The sequence below is a fragment of the Ahaetulla prasina genome, chromosome 1 (assembly GCF_028640845.1).
Source record: "Ahaetulla prasina isolate Xishuangbanna chromosome 1, ASM2864084v1, whole genome shotgun sequence".
NCBI classification, from domain to species: Eukaryota; Metazoa; Chordata; class Lepidosauria; order Squamata; family Colubridae; genus Ahaetulla; species Ahaetulla prasina.
In genome coordinates this window covers 314,910,427-314,935,290 of record NC_080539.1, presented here as the reverse complement: position 1 = coordinate 314,935,290, position 24,864 = coordinate 314,910,427, and the positions used below count along the sequence as shown (strand labels likewise).

At 37.9% G+C, this 24,864-nt stretch overlaps 1 protein-coding gene across 1 annotated transcript; it reads right to left on the bottom strand.

Annotated features, from left to right (window-relative positions):
• On the bottom strand, positions 1-23,608 carry COCH (cochlin). The gene is made up of 12 exons (XM_058162212.1): positions 23,399-23,608; positions 23,270-23,302; positions 23,002-23,046; positions 17,675-17,831; positions 14,354-14,487; positions 12,710-12,772; positions 12,216-12,260; positions 11,984-12,131; positions 5,452-5,555; positions 4,068-4,294; positions 2,534-3,050; positions 1-1,334 (listed from the first exon to the last, which is right to left on the bottom strand). Exons 2-12 carry the CDS (start codon positions 23,292-23,294, stop codon positions 1,159-1,161), a joined length of 1,641 nt encoding a protein of 546 aa, XP_058018195.1. The 5' UTR covers positions 23,295-23,302; positions 23,399-23,608; the 3' UTR covers positions 1-1,158.
• Positions 23,609-24,864: the final 1,256 nt, after the last annotated feature.

The following is a 24,864-nucleotide window of genomic DNA, read 5'->3' as shown; positions in this document are numbered from 1 at the left end:
CGTTCCCTTTTCCTCATCAGTACAAAAGTTTTCATTTCATTTAATCTATTTAACTATTTAACTTTTAGATTTTTTTCTCATGTAATGATATACAACCCTATTTTTATACATATTGCCTTAAAAATATGCATTGTCATTGGTTTGAGAACACATTAATTTACATTGTTTCTTATGGGAAAAATTGTTTGGTACTAATTTTTGATACTTGTCATACCTCCTAAAACTAATTAATGATGAGTATCAAGGTACCACTATACAAGATACTGGTAATTAAATTTTTAAAGACTATTAGCCAGATAAATATTATCCCTTTGTACTTAACTGCTTTTAATTTTTTCCTTTGCAAGTCATTCTAATTATACAATTTTGTAATTGCAGGTTACCAGTTTCAGCAGAATGCTTATGTCCTATAGTTTAAAATACTTGAATTTAAATTCAGACCACTAAATTTAGCTGAGCTATTTCAAGCTCAAACAGACTTTATAAGTAAAATAACATTTAAATGGTTTGAAAAATGTGCAAGTAGTTCATCATAAAGACATTTCCAAGATAATTACAATCAAGGTGTCTTTTAAATCAAATTTATATATAGCACTGGAATCTCTAATACTAAAACTTTATAACTGAAAAGCAGTCTTTGGAACCATGTAATACTGTACTGCAAATATATACTAATATTTGTCTGGCTATATACATTCCTTAACAAAGATATTACAATGTTTATTAACTGCATACTCACCAGAATATTATTTTTACATAATGGACATCATTCCAGAGCAAAAAGATTCATATTTAATAGAGTACATTGGATATTTCTACCTTAATTTGCAAAATATTTAGTGAATAACTCAGTGCCAGGAGCAGCTGCAGTTTTTTGTGCATAAAATTAATGTTAGATAAGTTGGCCACCTTTGAAAAGTTAACAAGAATATTAAAAATAGTATCTAATAGTACTTTTAGACAGGTTCTCTATTCAGAAAAAAACCCACTGATTTTAATTGAAGTTTTGCCTAAAGGCAGGGCAATAGTAAGCCCTTTGTAAGCCAATTCACCACCATGTAACTTTGTGTGCTAGAATAACAGAACATCTTATACTCTAGAGATTTTAGTTTTGCAGATGTACTTTAGAGTCAAACCCCTTCAGTCTCTTTTCAGTCTTCACTGTTTGAAGCCCAAAAAATCTCTGCAAATAGCTCTTACAATATTAGGCACAATCTGCTCCAGTCCAGTAAATTCTTTTGTGAAGAAAGTATGTGTTTCCTTAGGTTCAGATGCCATATCTTTTAAATCCTCGAGTGGAGCCCAAGCAATGCCAACAGAAAATATGTTGATACCTTTAAAAATCGTTGAGAAGAAAAGGAACATTGTTGAGAGTCTGCTTAAAGTTCATGTAGAAAAGGATTTGATATGCTTAATATCTATACAAACGGAACAAATGTCATTGTCTGAGATAGGGAACTAATGAATAGAATACTGGATTTAGGACTGTTTGCTAAGGAACTGTGCTACTTGAATTTCAGAGGTAGATTCTAGCAAGAAGATTGCAGAATTTCACCAGAATAGCAGGAGAAAAAGCACTTTCTATTGTTTCCATCAAACGAAATCATGAGTCTTTTCAACTGTTATAATCCAAATGAGCCGTGCCCATCAACCCTACTTAACACTTTTATCTTACTTATTGCCATTTTTGTTTCAATTTTTCTAAAGTTCTCTTAGGATTTTTTAACTACAAGACTCTTGTTTTTCTGCATTATTTTTGAGATGCTTTACATTTGGAAAGGAATTTAGAATTTGCACACTGCATGTTTAAACTACTGTCCAGTCTGACTCTAAACCAGTTTAAGGAAAGTTGATCTGGAATGAGATTCTATGCATCTTACAAGATATTCACTGCAAAGTACAAATACTGCACCTCCCACTTTAAGACAATTCCTCTACTAGTGTGTCCTCCCACCTTTCTGTTCCAGTCTTTCTGGACACAAACAAGAAAACATGTCCAGAAATCACTTTCACGTTGAATGGAGTGAAAATAAGGGTAACATTATTTCTACCTTCTAATTTTACTGGCTACTGGACCATCTGGCAATGGTGCAACAGGATACCGTCACATTTTATCATAAAGTACTTGAGAAGTGTTTATATCATTGGGCATTACTTTGGATAAGTGAACTGTGGGAAATCGGGAGTACTGTAGAGAAAATCTGAAATCAAGCTATTTATACAACCCGTCCCCTTGTCTACCATGTAATTAAACTATATGCAATATTCCTGAAGAATTTCATCAACATAAAATTAAACACCAATTTTTCTATATGTGTAGGTGTGTGTGTGTGTATAATTACAGATTATTTAATCTCCCCAATAAACTCCCTATTTGTCATTTTAAAATATTGTTTTCTCTGTTTTTATTCTAATACATAACCCAGAATCACTACTGAGGGGTGGCCCTAGAAATGTAATTTAAAAAAAACCAAAATATTTGAAGTATGGTGTGTTGAATAATTATTTCTTTGACTGAGGCAATAAATATTACCTGCTTTATGAGCAGCAGTTGCAGGCCCTCGGATGTCATCATAAGACTGGCCATCAGTCAAAATTACCAGAAAATTTTTGTTGGCTCCATCTCTCACAGGTGCAAACACATTTTTGGTTACATAAGTAATGGCTTCTCCTGTAGCTGTACCACCACTCATATAGCGGATTGCTTGAACACCTGAAAGAACCTTTTCCTTTGTTTTGTAGTCTGTAAAGCTGAATTCTATGCGCTGATTATAAGTGAACTGAATAACTGCAATTTTGGCACCGATATCTGTGATATCAAACGATTTGACAACATTACTAATAAATCCAAGCATGAGGTGGAAATTGTTGTCACCAATACTGCTAGAGCCATCTATGAGGAAAGCTATGTTGACGGAATTATAGCAAGTCTTGCTGCATAACATTTGTTCATGCGCACAGAGTTTTTGAACAAGAGGTTTCACATGTTTTGTGGTACCAAACCAAGTGGGTATGTTGTAGGAAAAGAATCCATTATTTTGACAGACTGCCTGTTTTTAAAAGCAAAATAAAAGGCATGAGTTTTAGCACATATGCAAAATGGATTTTTGTGTAATACTAAAACTGTTGTTTTGGTAAATGCTACAAAGGTTTGCTTGTGATGCATGATATTCATCCTGCATCACAAGCATGATATTCATTCTGCATTCATCCTGCGTTTAGGAAGCCTTTAAAAGCCAGCTCTTCCAGAGCCTTTTGGGGATTGATGTGCTATTTAGTCTCCCACCCATCCTCACCCTGTATCATTTACTCATTTTGCTTTAGTTTGGCAATATGTAGTTGGCATTATAATGTTGGTTTATCCTTGTTGATTTATTAAGGGTCTGTTCTACAGGGGAGGTATAAAAAAGTCTTAGCTCACAGAGACTTTAATAGATATTGTAAGTATGTTTATGAAGTTCAGTTTGGGCAACTTATAACCTGTGTCTAGCATCTCCAGAACATACTGTTGAAATTCATCAGCAAAATTAATCAAGGACAGAAGCAGCCTAGAACTAAGAAGAATTTCCTGACAGAATAAATTAATCAGTGGAACAACTTGCCTCCAGAAGTTGGGAGTACTCCAACACTGGAAGTTTTCAAGAAGAGATTGGATTTGTCTGAAATGGTATAACGTTTCCTGCCTGAGCAGGGGGTTGGACTGGAAGACCTCCAAGGTCCCGTCCAACTTTGTTTTTCTAAAAAAAAACATTCTAAATTTCAAAAATAACTAAATTTTGATAGTATAGATTTAGGCCATTTTTTAGAGTTCAGATTTTGTAAAGCTAGGGATGGAGATAGCCCAATTCCAATTTTAATCCCAGTTCAAAAAAAAACCCTCAAACCATGGAAAAATGGAATGAAAAAAATGACTTTATGCCTTCTAGTGACATCTAATACCACATTATCCTCTAGCAATCTATAAAGCTAAGAAAGTGATTTGTTGCTGATGTTGCCCACTTATGCAAAGCTAAAACGGCTCTTCTGACTGTACAGTAATGCAAAAGTATAGAGATTTTTCTTCTTACCTTTTCAATAAAATTTAGTTCTTCAATCATCCCCAGTTCTTCAGATGTAGGTTTTGCAATTGACACAAAAAATACATTAACACCAAATTCTCTAGCCAATATACCAGCTTCTTCCAAATTATCTGATGGCCAGCCATCTAAGAAAACTACAATGATTTTAGGAATGCCTTTGCGTACCCCTTTTTCAATAGAAAAAAATCTTTGTGCTGAGTGTTTCAAAGCTCTTCCTAATAGGGAGAGAAGGGTGAAAAAAAAGAATCATTCTCAGTACAATAATAATTCAGGATATGTGTTTAATATCTGTTTAATATCTAAAAATAAAGATCTTATTTAAGGAACTACCATGAAAATAAATTGTACAATTATTTATAATTTTCTTCTAAAATGAGTAGACCTGCTATTTACATTTTATGGTGGTGCAAATTCATAAAATTATTTTCATTATTTAGAACACTCATATGATTTGACAGTCATTCCAGTGCCAACTATGCTCAGATGAAATGAAATTTTCATTCACACATGATAAATTAATTCCTCCAACTAAGGAAAGTCTTCCCCCCAAAAATGGAGAGTAATAACCAGCATCTCCCAAAACTATTGTTCATTCTCAAATTCTGTTTAGCTGACTTGGGGAACTGATTTGGACTTGGGTATGCAAGAACAAGAGAGAAGGGAAAAGACCCATTCATTGTATGAACATCTCCATACATGCTATGCTAAATTTAATCCATACTAATCTATATACCTGTGCTCTGTTGAGTCACTGTTTCAGAGATAATTCTTTATCTAAATAGAGAATGACCACAACTAACCAAAAAAATCAGTGGGAGTGGGAGCCACTTCCAACTTCCTGTCAAATTCCCTATTGAATTTCTTGTGGGAAAATGGCAGTGAACATTAGAAATCTTCCTTCTCTCTGTCTCCCACTCTCTCTCCTCCATTCATCCCTCCCTCCTTACATTCCTGGTTGCCTTTCTCCCTTCCTAGCTTTTAATATATTGGAAAAAAATCTAAAAATGTAGGGAGATATTTCACAGATGTATCTGCCTTGAAAGTAACCCATGTTAAACTGTATAGCACAATCAAACATCAGGAGCTGATCACAGGAAATGTTTTATGATGCTTTATATTGTATCATAAAATGTTTTTTGATAATTTTTATGTCATAAAACACTTTATGAAATTTGCCAAATTTCAATTCCACGAGAGTCATGCGTGTGAAATTTCTAATGCAGTCTGCATGTTAGCCCATTTATGGTACCTTGATTGAAAGAGGTTTGCCCTATAATGCATTTTTTCATCCAGTTAAACGTTAGTGACAGAAGAATTCTAACAGTATATTATAAAATACTTGTTATATTTAACCTGCATGGACAAGAATTACCTGTATTGGAATTGCCTCCTTGGAAAGCTATTTCTTTTATTGCAAATAAAACATCTTTTGAAGTGGTGAAATTGTTCAGATAAAACTCAGTTTTTGGATAATCACTGGGAAAAGAACACATGAAGAAAGATGTGTGGCATGCTACAATTAGGATGTGACTACAATTCTCATTCACTTTTTATATACAAAACAACTTGATTCAACATTTGGTACTGTTATTCAGTCGTTAAGTTGTGCCCAGCTCTTTGCGAGACTATGGACCATAGCATGGCCATGTCATCCACCCTCTTGTACCTCTGCTGTCTCCCAAAGTTTGCTCAAATTCATGCTTATTGCGTTGATGACACTAAATAACCATCTTATCTTCTGCCATCTCCTTTTCCTTTTGCCCTCCCTCTTTTCCAATATCACGTCTTTTCCAATAAGTCCTCTCTTCTCATTTAGTGGCTGAAGTATTTGCACCACTAAGTGAGTGCTTCAGTACCTATCCTTCCAAAGAACAGTCAGGGTTGATTTCCAGATAAATATATATTAATTAAAAGGTAATTACCATTGAGTTCATTTATAGCTGCAGAATCATTTGTGAAACCGTATATGGAGTCTAATTGTAAGCAGCCAAGAAATACCTGACTGGCCATCTTGAGAAGCTACATGATAGATTAAGATGGGCCTTGACTGACTGACTGACTAAGCAAAACAGTCACTAGGGAAAATTGCAACTGTGATTATAATCTTACTTCAGCTTTCCTTTATCTTACAAACTTGCAAAGATTGTAAATGAGAAAACTAGTTATGAAGTTACTTTTTCATTGTTAAATGCAAGCAGTCACTAAATAAGAACTGCCTAACTTATAATGTATTTTTATTTTTTAATTTATTTTTAAATTTAGATTTTTTGTGAGAATTTTTAATCCAAGATTAGAGGTCTAGAGAGTCGCATGCCACCTAGCCATGGCTGATTAGAGTAGCCAATGAATTCTGTAGCAAAGTTAATATAATGTAAGCATTATGTGGATTTACTAAATAGGTTGATTCCAATCAGTTTTGTTTGCAAGCCACTTTCTGGGAGCAATGTTTAAGGTGGTAGGCTGTATAAATATTGCAGTCCCCTCATCTTCCACCAGGACTCCTACTGTATCTCAAGATTAATTGGTAGCTCTTCAGTTCTTTGGCAGGTTCACTAAAACTGGCACACTCATAGAGAATCCTCAGGTGGAGTTGCATTTTCAGCAAAAGAAGAAATAAACTATTGTCAGGATCCTTAGGGCTCTCTGAGTTTACAATTTCATTACCAGGACACTGATGATGTTGCCTAGTTGGATAATGAAACATTTGCAAGAAAACCGCTAAGCTCAGAGAGCACCAAGGACCCTATAGTTCAACTCTGAGTTACAATTATTATCTTCTATTGGAAACCATCGTCAGGTACACCAGAGCAGAGAATCATCTCCACAGGAAGATAAGAACTATACTTTTCACCAGCAATAACAGCAACTTGCAAGACTGATTGTGCTTTACCTCTCTTTCTTCTTATAGTTTAGTCAATCAGGGAGGCACTTGTCTGAGCTGCTTCTGAAAATTGTATTTTCTCCCAGAACTTAAAAAAAGTGGTTTAGGCCCCTTTGCCTAAGAAACAGAATTTTGTTTTGCATATTTCTTTCAGGGTCATCTCCCTTACTTTCTATCCCATCTCTCCTGTCAGTCACAGTGTTCTCTCCTCTCTGGGTGTGGCAGGGGAAGGATACTGCAAAATTCCCATTCCCTCCCCACTCTGGGTCCAGCCAGAGGAGTATTTGCCAGTTCTTCAAACTACTCAAAATTTCTGCTACCGGTTCTCCAGAACCTGTCAGAACCTGCTGGATTTCACCCATGATACAAATGGATCTTTCAAGGGAGGGGAGAGGAGAGGAGAGAGACAGACAAAGAGAAAGAGAGAGAAAGAGACAGAGAGAGATGTACTAAAAATAATAAAAAGTTGTGGGTTTATTTATTTATTTATTTATTTATTTATTTATTTATTTATTTATTCGAATTTATATACCGCCCTATCTCCCGAAGGACTCAGGGCGGTTCACAGGCAGATAAAAAACATATATATACAGATTAAAAAACCATTAAGAAACTTATTCAAAAAGCCAGATTATTAAAATAGTATAAATATTAAGACCAATTAAAACCCCTATAAAATTTAAAAATTTAAAAAACTAGTCCAGTCCCGCGCAGATAAATAAGTATGTTTTAAGCTCGCGACGGAAGGTTCGGAGGTCTGGAAGTTGACGGAGTCCTGGGGGGAGTTCGTTCCAGAGGGTGGGAGCCCCCACAGAGAAGGCCCTTCCCCTGGGCGTCGCCAGACGACACTGCCTAGCTGACGGCACCCTGAGGAGTCCCTCTCTGTGAGAGCGCACGGGCCGGTGAGAGGTATTTGGTAGCAGTAGACGGTCCCGTAAGTAGCCCGGCCCTATGCCATGGAGCGCTTTAAAGATGGTTACCAAAACCTTGAAGCGCACCCGGAAGGCCACAGGTAGCCAGTGCAGTCTGCGCAGGATAGATGTCATACGGGAGCCACGAGGGGCTCCCTCTATAACCCGCGCAGCTGCATTCTGAACTAACTGCAGTCTCCGGATGCCCTTCAAGGGGAGCCCCATGTAGAGAGCATTGCAATAATCCAGGCGAGACGTCACGAGGGCGTGAGTGACTGTGCACAGGGCATCCCGGTCTAGAAAGGGGCGCAACTGGCGCACCAGGCGAACCTGGTAAAAAGCTCTCCTGGAGACGGCCGTCAAATGGTCTTCAAAAGACAGCCGTTCATCCAGGAGGACGCCCAAGTTGCGCACCCTCTCCATCGGGGCCAGTGACTCGCCCCCGACAGTCAGCCGTGGACTCAGCTGACTGTACCGGGATGCCGGCATCCACAGCCACTCTGTCTTGGAGGGATTGAGCTTGAGCCTGTTTCTCCCATCCAGACCCGTACGGCCTCCAAACACCGGGACAGCACTTCGATGGCTTCGTTGGGGTGGCCCGGTGTGGAAAAGTACAGCTGGGTGTCATCAGCGTACAGCTGGTACCTCACACCGAAGCCACTGATGATCTCACCCAGCGGCTTCATGTAGATGTTGAACAGAAGGGGCGAGAGGATCGACCCCTGCGGCACCCCACAAGTGAGGCGCCTCGGAGCCGACCTCTGCCCCCCTGTCAACACCGTCTGCGACCGATCGGAGAGATAGGAGGAGAACCACCGATGAACGGTGCCTCCCACTCCCAATCCCCCCAACCGGCGCAGCAGGATACCATGGTCGATGGTATCAAAAGCCGCTGAGAGGTCTAATAGGACCAGGGCAGAGGAACAACCCCTATCCCTGGCCCTCCAGAGATCATCCACCAACGCAACCAAAGCCGTCTCCGTGCTGTAGCCGGGCCGGAAACCGGACTGGAACGAGTCTAGATAGACAGTTTCCTCCAGGTGCAAGGGAAACTGATATGCCACCATACTCTCTACAACCTTCGCCGCAAAGCGAAGGTTGGAGACCGGACGATAGTTACCTAAAACAGCCGGGTCCAGGGAAGACTTCTTGAGGAGGGGTCTCACCACCGCCTCTTTCAAGGCGGCTGGGAAGACTCCCTCCACCAAGGAGGCACTCGTAATTGCCTGGAGCCAGCCTCGTGTCACCTCCTGAGTGGCCAGCACCAACCAGGAGGGGCACGGGTCCAGTAAACACGTGGTGGCATTCAGCCTACCCAACAACCTGTCCATGTCCTCGGGAGCCACAGGGTCAAACTCATCCCACAAAATGTCACCAAGACCACCCTCAGTCGCCTCACCTGAGTCGCCGCAATTTTGGTCCAGACCGTCCCGAAGCTGAACGATTTTATCGTATAGATAACCGTTAAACTCCTCAGCACGTCCCTGCAACGGGTCATCCCGCTCCCCCTGGTGAAGGAGGGAACGAGTCACCCGAAACAGGGTTGTGTTGTAAAGCAGTAAAAGTCAAGAAAGGATTAACTGAGCTATAATTAGGGAGTAATAAGAACAGAGAGGTGAAGTGAAAAGTAAAGATTGTTAGGACGACCTGTCTACTGCACGAGTCAAAAAGAGGGCTGTGAAAATATTTGCAGACCCCTTGCATCCTAGACATAAACTGTTTCAACTCCTACCCTCAAAACGATGCTACAGAGAACTGCACACCAGAACAACTAGATACAAGAACAGTTTTTTCCCGGATGCCATCACTCTGCTAAACAAATAATTCCCTCAACACTGTCAAACTATTACTAAATCTGCACTACTATTAATCTTCTCATTGTTCCCATCACCCATCTCCTTCCACTTAATATTGTATGACTGTAACTTTGTTGCTTATATCCTTACGATTTATATTGTTTCCTGATTGCTTATTTGTACTCTATGACTATCATTAAGTATTGTACCTTAGAATTCTTGATGAACATATCTTTTCTTTTATGTACACTGAGAGCATATGTACCAAGACAGATTCCTTGTGTGTCCAATCACACTTGGCCAATAAAAAAATTCTATTCTGTTCTGTTCTGTTCTGTTCTATTCTATTCTATTCAATACAGAAACTTTCAAGAAAAACAGAACTCTACTGTAGGAAATTAAATGGGGATAAGAAAGGAAAAGAGCTAACATTTAAAAATGTGGAAGAAGAAAGCCTGATCTCTCCGCTGTCATAATTTGTTATAAACATACTGCAACGCCCTGCCATTCCTAACATTGCCCAGAAAAGTGCATGGATGTAGACAACACATGTATTTTTCCTTTTTAATCTTTGTAGTTATCCCAGAGCAAAGTATTAAAAAGTATTTGGTTCATTTCAATAAATTTTTGCCAAACACCTGCTGAAGTCTATTTTTCTCGTTTTTGACACCATAATATTGCAAATGAACCATAATCATTGGATAGGAGTCAAGCAAAAACACATCTAATTTAAGAAGTGCTATTTTCAATTTAGTTCGTGCCCTGCCTTAATCACTTGTCAGTCTTTTTCCACTATTAACTGCCTTAAAATATGAATTTTTCCTTGGCTCTCTATAAAAGTTTTTTTTAAAAAAAATCGTTCATTTTGGAGCCTAGATTCTATTAATTCCCTTGGATGAAACATTAGTAGTCCTAGTGTAGTCAACAAATATAATTGCAGTAATTCTTTTGTGCCTGAAAGTTTTATGGGCTAAACTCATCATCAACTTGGTAAGAAGCAGCTAAACTCTTCCAGATGTTTTAGGCATTTTATTCTATGTGTATTTTAAAATCTGCTTATTTTTATTTTGTTCATAAAGTAAGCAACATTGTTTTGGTAATAGGTAGTGAGGATAGTAGAATCTATTATTTGGGAACAATTGCAGGAAAATTTATTTATTTATTTAGTTTGTCAAGCATGTATGAGAAAACAAGTATGAACATAATATATGAACATATAAGTATAAACAGGTATAAGTATATACATATTAAATGACTATATCCTACACTTTTGCCTATATCCTACACTTTTAAATATCCTACATTTGAAATAGCCTTATTTTATTGATATTTATTTTATTTTATTATCTAACATAAATATATTTATTATTTTATTTTGAAATAAAAAAATACACTTTGAAATATTGTACACTTTTGACTATCAAAGCCATTGCAACTTTTATAGGCATGAAAGTACAAATTGTAGGAATCCTTGTGTTCTCTTACCCCTAAAGCTGGAAAATTATCACCCTAGAATGCTGCATTACAGGCCAGAAACATGAATATAAATACAAACCTCCCACTGATCTGAAATATATTTTTTAGCCTGTTTGTTAATGGCGACAAAGACACTTGCACACCAATATCCAATGATCCCAGATTCATACCCAGATTCATACCCAAATAAACATTTTATGCTATTGTAAGAAGCACATCCCTAAAACACTTTTAAGTTAAAGAGAACTGCTCTGGGGCATTGAATTCCATTTGATAACAAATAAGAAGGCTTGTTATGTTTTGTTATTTTAACCTAAAATTCATTCAGTATCATATACCTACACACCCAAGGCTAAAACTTAGGATCAGCAGAGCACATTATGAAGTTCAAGGAACAAGGATTTGATCAAAGCAGCTTTCACAAAGCTGAAGGAATCAGCAGCAAGCTTGAAATGTACTACAATGTTTTGTTGAATGTAGTTCCAACAGCTGTGTGCTAGATATGGTTATCTACTGAACTATAAAATGCCCAGATTAGAGTTTTCTGCACTTTGCAACAACAATAGCAATATCTATTTTGTGGAATTTGGAAATTATGGAAAGTTCAGTTTTTAAGCATTTAAGAGTTCTGGATTAAGGAAAAATGAGAAATATAGGAAACATAGGCAATATCAAAGCAAAGTCAAGAAAAGCTTCTACCACGAACCCTTTTATTTTGATTTCTCCATTGGGCATAGTTAGTCCAAATGGTCAGTTACAACTCTAAGATTCTAAGCAAAATATAATGCTAGAAAGAAGCACTTAAGGAGTACTGTACCAAATAGAACGTATTTCTCATACCTGGCTTGTATTACTCCCACATGTGGGCCTTCAGTTCCAATTCCCAGTGTCATTGCCACCTTCCCAATAAAGTTTTTCTGCAAATTAAACCTGCGCTGCCCAATATTGTAGCTTCCATCAATCAGGAAAGCAATATCGGCTTGACAATCTATGAACATGCAAAATAGCTTATTAACAAAATTATACAATAATTTTAGAGATTTATTTGATGTGGTATATGATTATAATTTACCTTTGTTTCCAGACTTTTTCACAACAGGTTTTTTAGGTCGTTTTCCTCAAAAAAAGAAACAAACATAATTTAACTTTCTATATTTTGATATAGGCACTAATGTGTCAGCATGTAAACCTGAAGTTATTCTGCCCTCTTCTATGCATCCTTATATCTTGCATACAGGAAAATATGTATATGTATTGTTTATGATGATTCTCAATCATCCAAGTAATGGCTATCCGAAAGTTGCTTTTGGAAAAGCAACTGAATTTTATTGATTTTTTTTTCCTTCTTTGAAAACGTTTTGCTTCTCTAAGCAGCTTCTTCAGTTTCAAGAACTGAATCAAGAAAGTCTAGTTGCCTTTTCAAAAGCACCTTTGCGACTTTATATATATTCTATCATCTTCATACTGTTAAATATATTTTACAAAAATGAGAGAATAAATGCAAAATTGCTTATTTACTGGAAGCTTTTGGTGGAAAAAGACATATTCTTTATTGATTTTTTTTACCTGCAAATGGCCGTGCTGTTGAAATAGGATGCCCAGCTGCTTCAAGGGCTTCACCTTTAGCACCTATTACCACATTGAAAAATAAAAGAATTTTATTGCCCTGCTCTCAAAAGATGTAAAAGAGGTTGAGTTTGTGAATTATTCCAATTTTGCTTGGGAAAGTAAATTACAGGCAAACTGAAATCTGAAGTTGTGCTAAATCTCAGAGAATATCGCAATATTACAAGAGCAAAAAATAGATTCAAGCTAAATGTCAACCGCTTCAAACTTGATTGCAGAAAATATGACTTCTATAACAGAGTTGTTAATGCTTGGAACTCATTACCTGACTCCATAGTCTCTACTCAAAATCCCAAAATCTTCAACCAAAAACTGTCTACTATTGACCTCACCCCATTCCTAAGAGGACTATAAGGGGCATGCATAAGAGCACAAAAGTGCCTACCGTTCCTGTCCTATTGTTCCCTTCATTATATCAAATTAATATAGTTGATGCATATTTTTTTTACTTATATATATATATATATATTCTTCAAGATATTGTTTTATCTATGACAATTGTTTGTGTATACTGTTGTGACAAAAAGAAATTTTAAAAAAAGAAGCGTTTTCCTCTTTCTCTGCATCCTCTTCCTTCATCCTTCTATGAGTCTCTTGCTGAAAGTATACTGTTACCAGAATCAAAATAGAAAAACTACAGTTAAAATTTATTGTTGCACATCTTTAGGATGCTGTGATATTTCCCATATCTCAGCACTACTTCCCATAAGTACTTTCTATTTAATGTAACATAGTACAAAATACACATCTCATCATCCTTTGTACTTCAGTTAAACCTCTATAAAAGAACACAGCCTTTTGCACAATATTTTGTGAAATAGTACTACGTTGCACAGGGAGACTATACAAAGCTACAGAAGACCAAAGACTTCCCATCACAGCAACTTATTTTTAAGATGGAAAAGGAGAGGAAGGTTGGAGCCAGCATGGAGCTCTCCCTTTCTCTTGGACATTCTCTAACTAACATTCCAATAGAGTTGAAGGGTCTAATACAGGGGTCTCCTCAGCTTTGCTGGCTGAGCAATTCTGGGAGTTAAAGTCCACAAGTCTTAAAAGTTGACAAGGTTGGAGACCGCTGGTCTAATAAGAGAGATTTACTTTAGCTTCCAATCTCTGCTTTGATCAAATATGAATTGACTATTGGGGGCCAAGGACAAAACTTTAGGAAAGTTGAGTCCTACAGAAAAATAAAAGATACACATATTTGAAATATATGATCTAAATTCGAGTTGCAGCTGAATGGTCTGCAACCAAACACATCTCTGTTTTTTACACTTTAAGAGTGTATTTTATGTTATTTCCATGTCTGAAAATGTCATATAAGGGCATTCAAATTAATCAAGGGATTGGAATAGCAAATTATGTTTGAACCTTTTGTTTGATAAAAGGGTAATAAGAAAAAAATATGAGAAAACCTATATATTTGGAACAAAGTTGTTCTCTTCTGAACACAAGTTCATCCCAAGCAGCCAGAAAGAAGAGCTTGGGTTTTTTAACACCAAGAATGGTTCAATTATAAAATTCATTATTTCAAGATGCTGGGTTAATTTCTAAAACTTTTGAGAAAATAAATCATCCACTTACTAGCTACTGAAAATGATGAACTTGACTTAGAAAAGAGTTGGGATTGGATTCCATTGGCATATATTGCAGAGTAGTTCTCACGCCCTGGTAACATCTTCACTCTTACAGCCCCCCCTGAACTGGTGATCACACCTCTGCAGCAAAATAAGATTTTCAAATGCAAGTACTATACAAATAAAGTGCACACAACTACTACTCTTTGTAGTGTGCTGCATTTGTTCATGCTAAAAGTAAGAACTGCTCCATCAACATGTCACAGATTGTGAAGTAAAAGACAATTGCCTAGGTTCATAAACATGCTTAATCATAAAATAGAAGTGGCAAATTGCAGTACTTAGTTGGCATGTTGCTCTCCCAGCACTTTTTTGTAACTTCTAGAGCAGGGGTGTCAAACTCAAGGCCCACAGGCCAGGTCCGGCCCACAGGGTGCATAGATCTGGCCCTGGAAACAGCAAAGGACTGCCCCACAGTGCCTCTGCGAAAACAGAGCTCGGGAAGGCTGTGCCTGCCCTGAGCTCTGTTTTTGGCAGCGGTGGCCTCCTGCAACCCTCTGCCAGCGAAAACAGAGCACAGGAGGGCTGCGCGTTTTCGCTGGCGGAGTGCGCAGGCTGTCACAGACATCCCTGACATGAGTGATATCGAGCTGGCCACGCCTATCCACCCCCCCCCCCACGAGGTTAAAAACAACTCTGATGTGGCCCTCACTGAAATAGAGTTTGACACCCGTGCTTTAGAGTCTGCTGAGTGTTTCCCTCTCCAGTGGGCAAGACCAACCTTTCTATTTTTAGAGGCTTACAGGAACATTCTGAAATCTTAACTGTTGTCGAAGGTCTAAAAGTACATCATATCAACTCCAATGACATCATAACGTGTTACAATTCTGTGATCCAAATAATTTTTAAAAGTATGTCGTTGCACCCATAAAGACTATGTTCACAAAGCATTTAAAACAACATTTTAAAAATAAGAACTGTAGTTAAAGAAATGCATGTGATACCTACAAGAACTGAACAAAGAAATTGACTCATTTGAATAATTTCCACTATCTGGGAAGCAAACAAAAGTCACTGTGAGTTGGATTTCATCTGATCCACTTAAGCTAAAAACTTCATTCAAAATACACACTGGAAGTGGAGCTCTTCAGAGACAGTGGCCTGGGGAACAAGGAAAGTTAGATGCCTATCTCATGAGCTTCATGCCAAATCTAAGCATAGCTTAGTAGAAGGGAGAAGATCTAAGCAGTCATTGTTTTCAAAAGATACTTAGTTGAATCCTTCAAGGTTGTCCAGACCAGAAAACAAAGTCCATTAGATTAGAATTAAATTTTACTGAGACAGACTATATTAACAGAATCTTGCAAGTGTGATTGTTTTTCCTCTCTCCTTCATAAGTCAGGGAACAGTCACCATAAGTATAATATGATGTCATTTCCCAGGGCTCAAGAAATGCTTCTTCCCTTTTTGTTTTTATAATACTTTTTATAATATTCAGGTTCTGACTCTTTCCCTCATCTCCATGGCTCTCTATACATAGGATGTTATTTTGTCCTACAAAAACATACTATTTCTAATAGTAGACTAACATTATTGCCCTTACATATCTATAATATCTCATATTCCTCTTATATCTAGGGATATATTTTTTTTATTTGCATTTATATCCCGCCCTTCTCCGAAGACTCAGGGCGGCTTACACTATGTTAGCAATAGTCTTCATTCTATTTGTATATTTATATACAAAGTCAACTTATTGCCCCCAACAATCTGGGTCCTCATTTTACCTACCTTATAAAAGATGGAAGGCTGAGTCAACCTTGGGCCTGGTGGGACAAGAACCTGCAGTAATTGCAGGCAGCTGCTGTTAATAACAGACTGTACCCTATGACTATCATTAAATGTTGTATCTTAAATGTTAAATTTGTACCCTATGACTGTTAAGTGTTGTACCTTGATGAAGGTATCTTTTCTTTTATGTACACTGAGAGCATATGCACCAAGACAAATTCCTTTTGTGTCCAATCACACTTGGCCAATAAAAAAATTCTATTCTATTCTATTCTATTCTATTCTATTCTAGTCTAGTCTAGTCTAGTCTAGTCTAGTCTAGTCTATTCTAGTCTATTCTATTCTATTCTATTCTATTCTATATTATATCAATCCAATGAGTTTTCCAATGGAGAATCATATCCAAATAATGTAAAAATATCTGGAATGTTTATTCATGATTGTAAAAGTTGGCTCCCCAGAATCCAATGATTCAATTATTGTTTTTATATTTGTACGTTCTTTCTTCAAACCAATTTTTTTTAAAATGTATCCACCTTCCTTTTTTTAACCTTAATCTTAGATCAGAAATTACATTACCTAATGCCTTCGTGTATGAGGTTTTACATGACTTTCGCCTAATGAGCAAATGATACGATGTAGTATCTGCATCACTCTGATGTGAGAGATTAAGAAAAAGAAGGTGGATTAAGTTTACAATGGTAAATATGGACTCGATATAACTCTTCTTGCAACACCTTTTGAGCAACAGGTCCTGGATGTGGTGAGATTGCCATGGGAGCAAATTCAACAAGGCTTTGTAATGCATATTATGGCAATCTCTTTTACACTGACATGGATGGTGGGGGCAGGGGGATGGAGAAAGTGACAATGAAAGTGTTGAATCAAAGAATTGGGAATATTCAGAGTAGAGAAGCTGGCTGAATTTTAAAGAATCTAGACAAAGAAGAAAAGAATGAGTGGCAACAAGGATGAGAGAGCATAAGAGAGAGAGATGATTGTGACGGAGTACATGATTACATTATTGGCTGCATTATTGGCACTGAGTGAGAGAGTAATGTGGTTGGAAGAGGTTGGGAGAGACATTCATCATGATGACTAGAGAATAGATGGAAAGATTAAATGGAATTTCTGAAGCTTTTGTAACAACAATTGCTTAATTCAATGTTTATTAAATACAAGCATAGGTTAAATTTAGAAATCCCTGTTTACTACTTTATTGTTATAGTCTCGATTCAAAGAAATTACAATCATACATGAAGGATTCTCATTTATTTCCTAGCCAGATACCAGTTCAAGATCTATTTTAATTCTTCCTATTTTAATTATTTTTATTTAATTATTTCCATTTTATGTATTCCATGATCTAATTTAATTTAATTTAATTTAATTTTTTCCTATTTTAATTCTTCTAATATCTATTTTAATTCTTCCTGTGCTTTCAGGCCATACACAGTTACATGTTCCATTCATCCTTAATTTATCATTCCTACTATTCATTCATAATTTCTATTGCATGGTTGATAATAAACCTTACCTGTGAATGGCAGCTCCACAGATACTTGATTCAGAGGCATACTCAATGTTTCCATAGACATAGAACTGCCATATATGACAATTTGCTGGACAGATAACATCTGCTGGATCGTTTCTAAGATCGTATCCTCTTGTAAAACATGTAATAACAGTGGGGGCTACAGAGTGGATAAAAAAATACATAAAACAGATTTCATGGAAATATTAGCAATCTATAATTATATTTTGCATTACTATCATGCCAAATGAATCCACTGCATGATGAAAGCCTCTCCACTAAAGGTTATAGACTAACCTACCATACTGTTCCAGTGTGCTGATTTTTTTTTTTACTTCCCAATCTAGAGATGAGATAAAGACTCAGAGGAATAAAATTACTGTAATGAATCCAATACAAATTTAAACATTATTTGTTCAATAATTCCCTTTAACTTTAACAACAATAAATTAAAAAGTATCTGCCTTATAGTGCTAGTCCTGACCAGTCTCTTTTACTTCTTTTCCATCCTGTATGCTGTTCCCTTTTATTTATTTTATAGTTTGCAGTACATGCATTAAATTTTCTAATGTGTTTGATGAAAGGTTTATTGTAAAACCTACTGTACTTTACACCTCATGCAATGACATTAGATTCATTGAAGCTCTAATAAAAAAATCTGATCCTATCCTTCTGTAGAAATAATTTTAAATACTTTGGTAAAACTACAAGAACCAATGGGATTCTTCTGTAAATTGGACTGTTTATAGGTATTGTATTCCTTTGGAAAAATATTAAAAATATATGTCCCAAACACTATAATATAGTTTCCATCTTGGCATCCTTATTGTCTGCTTCCAAGATGCTAAACTGCTTGACTAGATAAGAAAAAAATGTTATTCAAAAATGCTATTCAGCCTTTTATAGCAGATGTATCTGCAATATCCATCTAGTGAACTTTTGGTCTTATTGTCATAAGAAATTAAATTATGACCTTTTTAAATTGAGCATGAATATTTATTCATCTGCATTTTTTTAAAAAAGAATTTATTTCATCTTCTCATGACTGTTGAATTTACCTCCCTAAAAATAATCAGTAAATCAAATTACAATTCACGATTTATAGAATATTTGAAAGGCAATATAAAATTGGTCTCTAAAACACATCATATAATTGAATTTGGAGTTGTCCAGTCCCGAAACACAAGAGTTGAGTTTGAAATTAATTTGTGTATTTAACCTCACTGCATTAAAATAAACAGCCAATTTGGTTAGCGGTTAAAGGCACCACCTTGGGCCAGTCATTCTCTCATCCCTAGGAAGTAGGCAATGACAAGTCTTGCCTAGAGAACTACAAGTCTTCACTGGTTTGAAGGATTGTGTGCTCATGCATACACAAACACACAGATTTCAAACACATAATTAATTCAGTCATCAGAAAAAATAATGACTTCTTTTTCACAATAATTTTAATCTTATGAGAGGCTTCTTGCTATATATTCTTTTTGACATCTGTTTGCAGCCTTCTAAAAATGAAATGGGTCAGTTAATTCTCAAGTACTCTCTGAAATTCCTTGTCTGGTACATCCTGCACTAAAGAAGCAGGCTCCCTAAGGAAGACCGCTGCTTCAAAGAAAACCTGTTCCTTTGTATATGTTGGCAAGTATCTGTGTTGATGTCTCTGGTTGTAATTTCAGCATTAGTTGCATGAGGTTTTTTAATTATTTTAAACTTTTGCTGTGGGGCTGATTAAAAGTATCATGCGCTGGTTATGCCTCTATTATTTTGGAGTATAGCTGTTGATTTTCTGTTTTTAATTAAAGAATTTTGCTATAATGGTTACAGTTAGTAATGATACATTTAAACTGCAGTCCGGTTCCATACACTTCAGGAATCTGGTATTTGTTAGGAGAGTATGCTTCTCTCCTAGTTGTTAAAAAAATATTAAAGTTTTGAAATGCAGTAACGATGGAGAAATATGACAATCCAAATTGTGGTAACCAAGAAAAAAATTAGCACATAAGTCTTAATACTTTATTATAATTATAGTATATGTTTTTAAAAGCCTTAAGGATCTATTTATGTTGCAATACATTATAATTATTAATCACTATAATTATTAGTGAATGACTGGGAATATCAATTCACTCTTTTGGATACTGAATAAAAATTTGCAAAATACAGTGTTTCTAAAGTTTAAGTTCTTCCACATAAATGGACCACTATTTTTATTGATAAAAAATATCTATTACTATTTTATTTCAAGATATAAAAAGTGGAATGGCATATGTATTCAATAATGAATTTATGAGAGAATATGAAGATACTGACCAGCTGTATTTTTTTTCTGTAAGACATTTGTAAAATATTAGTTTAATTCTGCCAAGTGATAATAGATATGGATTTTGTGATTATAAAGCATTATATTTAACTCTTTAGAGTACCTGTTCAGTTCTAAAACTGAATTGGGAATTTTATTAATGATCAATAAATACAGTGCAAACTACCCAAGAACAATATTCTTCATTCTGAATTCTATATCTACTCATGTATGTAAATATAGCAGAAAATTATATTTAAATGTATATGACATTCTAGTTTTGCTTTGAATTCGGTTCTGTGTACTATCCTATTCCAAGTTGTTATAATGATTCATCCTATACATATCAAAATCCGTATGATCTAAATATTTTGCAATTCAGTACCTTATTGGATACCTCAAATATTTTATTTACAAGCTCTGTATACACCCAATTGTTTTACAAGTTATTCCTAGAGAAATCATAAATAATAAAAGCAGACAGCAATAAGAGTAAAAACCCAGTGCCATCATCTTCTGAAAGCCATAATCTTTAGGTTTCAAATTTACCCTAATCCAGCATTTGGGGGAAAAACCAGAAGAAGATTAAAAGGATGGAAGCTTGCTGGATCTCAAAGGGAATGTGTTCTACAGGGCAGAGGCTACCAATGGAAAAGGCATATATATCCCTATTTAAAGTAAGGAACCTGTCTACTGTCTCATGGGATAAGGAAGAGACGGTCCCACAATTAACCTGGCCCCATGCCATATAGAGATGTAAAGGTTATAACCAGCACCTTGAAAGCCATCTAGTAAAAATGTGGGAGGCATTACAGTTGTAGGAAAAGGAATGGCAGAACCTAGGGGCAGAATAAAAAGAGAGATCAGACTAGAATCCCTGCGTAGCCACAAAGTGAACAAACTCCAAACCTTGAGTGCTGTTGACTCTTATAGAATAAAATAGAATTTTTTATTGGCCAAATGTGATTGGGCACACAAGGAATTTGTCTTGGTGTATATGCTCTCAGTGTACATAAAAGATATCTAACACTAACAAGGTGCTGACCATTAGTTGATAAGATTCCTGCGTATGGGCTTTTAGCAATAAATCATCTTAATTTAACCTTCACTCATGGATCTGGTTTTCATGCCTGACAGCAGTTCATGCTATGTGCCACATCACATTCTGGACCAATTGTATATATTTAATCCAACCATCAATTAACAAATCAATAGTAGAGGGTATTATATGAATGAATATAAAATCATAAAAGAGGGTTCTATTGTAATTATCTGCATGTTATCTCTATGACGTTTTAAAAACCTATCTGTAAATACAAGACACTATAATTGATGAAGTTGGTTTTCTTTACAGTAACAGCCAGTTCATTGACGATACATAAAGCCTCTATTCTTCCATACAACTCAGAATTGTATGGAAAAACTCAGAATACTTTTCTTCACTTATAAAAGCAGAGTTTATTTCTCCTACAACATTCATCTTGTAGGGTAAAGGGAAAAAAGAAAGAAAAGAATTGACTTCCGACTCTTTTTAAGCACAGAATAAAATAATAGCATTACAGTTTCAACTTTTTTATTTTTACATACTTAATACATGCTAGCTATTTCTAGGACAAGAAGCTTAGCTAATCAGAAAAACCCAAAATTTCATTTTTTTCAATTCAAACACAAAATCCAGAAGTGATTTCCAAGTAGAAACCAAATTGGATATACTCTTTTCTTTGATTATTGCAGTTAATTAGCCATCTCTGCTAGTTCCATCAGTTTTTCCAGTCATTCATCTATTGTGGGAATTAAAATATATTTCAATTTTTGTCCATAAAGCATTCTTGCTGCTGTCAACATATATAATAGGGAGGTGCCAGATTTTTTTCAAGTTCCTTGTCTATTAAGCCTAAAAGAAAAGTCTGACTAATTTTATTTTCATTTGTATTTTATTCTTTGATAAATTTAATAAAATTATTAAATTATTTAAAACCCAGTCATGTTTAGCACCAAAACAAACCCCATCGCAAAGGCCTTCTCAGCCTGAATCAGGACAACATTAAAGAAACTCAGCTCATCTGCTTTACACCAGAAAAAAAAAGGAACAGCAAAAGAATGAAATAGTGACTTGAAAAACAATACAAAGAGAGATAAAATTTAAATATGGACCCCAAAATTGCAACTCATAACAAGCATGTCCATTGTCTATCTGTATTATGAAAAAGATTGAAATGAAATGCTGATTTACTAAGCTAATGTAATCCTAATAATGGAAAGAATAGGTTGATACATGTAGAACGTATTATGTTTCATTTTTCTGTACCATTTTTTGAAACACCCCCCCCCATTTCTATAATAATTCACCCATCAGCTTTTGTACTTTAATTTCACAAATATTCTAGCTGGAAAAAGTACTTTTCAAAAGAAATCAGCATAAAATTCTGTTCTACTTTAACTAGTTATAAAAGGAGTGGGGAGGGGTAAGATTCAGAATTCCAAAGTTGACTTTGAAGTATTATATATGGCAAAAGTGTAGCTTTGGATTTTAAATTTTAAAACTTAGGAAAAGTTGAATGTGGCTACTTTATTCTCCATTGATGCTGGTTCCTAAAAACCGATAGTAAAAAACATGCAACTGTACTATGTTCCCACATAATTTTAATCTAACTTTATCTCTATGCAAGAGCAAAAACGACTTTCTTAGCTTCTGTATATCGGTTAAAGCAAAAATAGAGTCCCTTATCCGATATTTTATCATGCATTGGGGAGGGGAGAAGAAATAATCCTGCATTTCCTTTTAAACAGCAATTTGAAACTTAAAAACGGTTTCTTTGCAATGAAGAAAAAGGAAACAATATCCCGGCGCCAGAACGATTAAGATTAAATAGCAAACCATCTTCAGCTGCAGAAACTGAACATCGAAGTCAAAAGAGATCCTGGGAACAAACGTCAAAGAAAATGTTCTGAAGGCGACAAATAAAGACACACTGCCATTCTTACAACAAAGGAGGAAAGCCGTAACCGACGAAGATTTTTCTGAACTCACCGGAACGTTCGGCTGCCTTGGCCACCCCGGCCGCCAGGACGACACCTGCAATCAAAGGCGGGGAAAGGAAGGGGCTTACACGAAGCCCTCGGGAGGGGGGGGGGGAAGGCAGGCTTCGCATCCAAGAAAGCCGCTCGGAAGGCAGGAGAGAGCTTGCCGTCGAGCCTCCCTCTCCCTCGGCTATTTCACCACCACCCCTCCCGTGGAAGGTGCGCTTTTGCTTGCCGCTCCCCAACGGTCGCGAGGGGACAGAGCGCGAGATACTCACCTAGGAAGAGCAGGGCGGGCGCCATGGGAGAACCTAAGAAGAGAGAAGGGGCGCCGTCAGGGTACGGGTCAACTCGGGGAGGCATTCTCTCATCCTCTCCAGAGTGAAAAGGGGGGGGACACACAATACCTTTGGGCTGCGGGCTGCGGGCTGCGGGCTGCGGGCTACTCTCTTCTGGCTCCCGTTCGGCAAGGGCTCACGCTCCCCAGAAGAGAATTGGGAAGAAGTCCCAAGAGGTGGAGATATGGCCCCCTTCAATGAAGCGTCTGGGAGAGAAGGTGCGAAGGCGCGGCGGTCAAGAGAGAGAGAGAGAGAGAGAGGCGGCGGCAGGTGGTAGCTAGATGGAGCCGCTCGGGATATCGCCGGTCCCTGCTCGCGCTTTGCCTTTTAAATGCCGCCCCGGGCGCATCAGCAACGCTGGGCAGGCTCTGGTCCGCCTGGGTGGGCTGAGGAGGCGGTTGTCCCAGAAGGGAGGCAGGGCGCCAAGGCCCACTAGGGTGCGCCGGATTTGGGCCTTTTGGCAGCTGTAGCCGCTGCTTCTGAGGGGCTCCCCAGAGCCAACAGGTGCATCGCAGCTCTTTAAACGCGCATTTCGTGGCGCGGGGGGGGGGGAGCTCGCCTGCCATCATTCAAAGCCCGCGTTTTCTCCTTCCCGCCCCCTCCCGTCTCATTAAATAAGGGTGAGGGAACCCACTCCCAGTTCCCAAGTTGCTCGTGGGCTGTGCGTTTATTTGCCGCGCTTTTGCTTGCCGCTCCCCAACGGTCGCGAGGGGACAGAGCGCGAGATACTCACCTAGGAAGAGCAGGGCGGGCGCCATGGGAGAACCTAAGAAGAGAGAAGGGGCGCCGTCAGGGTACGGGTCAACTCGGGGAGGCATTCTCTCATCCTCTCCAGAGTGAAAAGGGGGGGGACACACAATACCTTTGGGCTGCGGGCTGCGGGCTGCGGGCTGCGGGCTACTCTCTTCTGGCTCCCGTTCGGCAAGGGCTCACGCTCCCCAGAAGAGAATTGGGAAGAAGTCCCAAGAGGTGGAGATATGGCCCCCTTCAATGAAGCGTCTGGGAGAGAAGGTGCGAAGGCGCGGCGGTCAAGAGAGAGAGAGAGAGAGAGAGGAGGCGGCGGCAGGTGGTAGCTAGATGGAGCCGCTCGGGATATCGCCGGTCCCTGCTCGCGCTTTGCCTTTTAAATGCCGCCCCGGGCGCATCAGCAACGCTGGGCAGGCTCTGGTCCGCCTGGGTGGGCTGAGGAGGCGGTTGTCCCAGAAGGGAGGCAGGGCGCCAAGGCCCACTAGGGTGCGCCGGATTTGGGCCTTTTGGCAGCTGTAGCCGCTGCTTCTGAGGGGCTCCCCAGAGCCAACAGGTGCATCGCAGCTCTTTAAACGCGCATTTCGTGGCGCGGGGGGGGGGGAGCTCGCCTGCCATCATTCAAAGCCCGCGTTTTCTCCTTCCCGCCCCCTCCCGTCTCATTAAATAAGGGTGAGGGAACCCACTCCCAGTTCCCAAGTTGCTCGTGGGCTGTGCGTTTATTTGCCGCGCTTTTTGCTTTAAGATCGCGTGAGAGACATAAACGAACGCAGGTCCGACTCGGCCCCTCC

Bases quoted from the DNA above. Each gene is read 5' to 3' on its own strand.
- COCH (XM_058162212.1), bottom strand. From the start codon at position 23,294: ATGGCGCCCGCCCTGCTCTTCCTAG. The intron at 12,773-14,353 runs GTAAGTGGATGA...ATGTGGTAATAG, and splicing joins TTCATCATTTTCAGTAGCTA to GTGCTAAAGGTGAAGCCCTT. The intron at 1,335-2,533 runs GTAATATTTATT...CGATTTTTAAAG, and splicing joins AACTGCTGCTCATAAAGCAG to GTATCAACATATTTTCTGTT.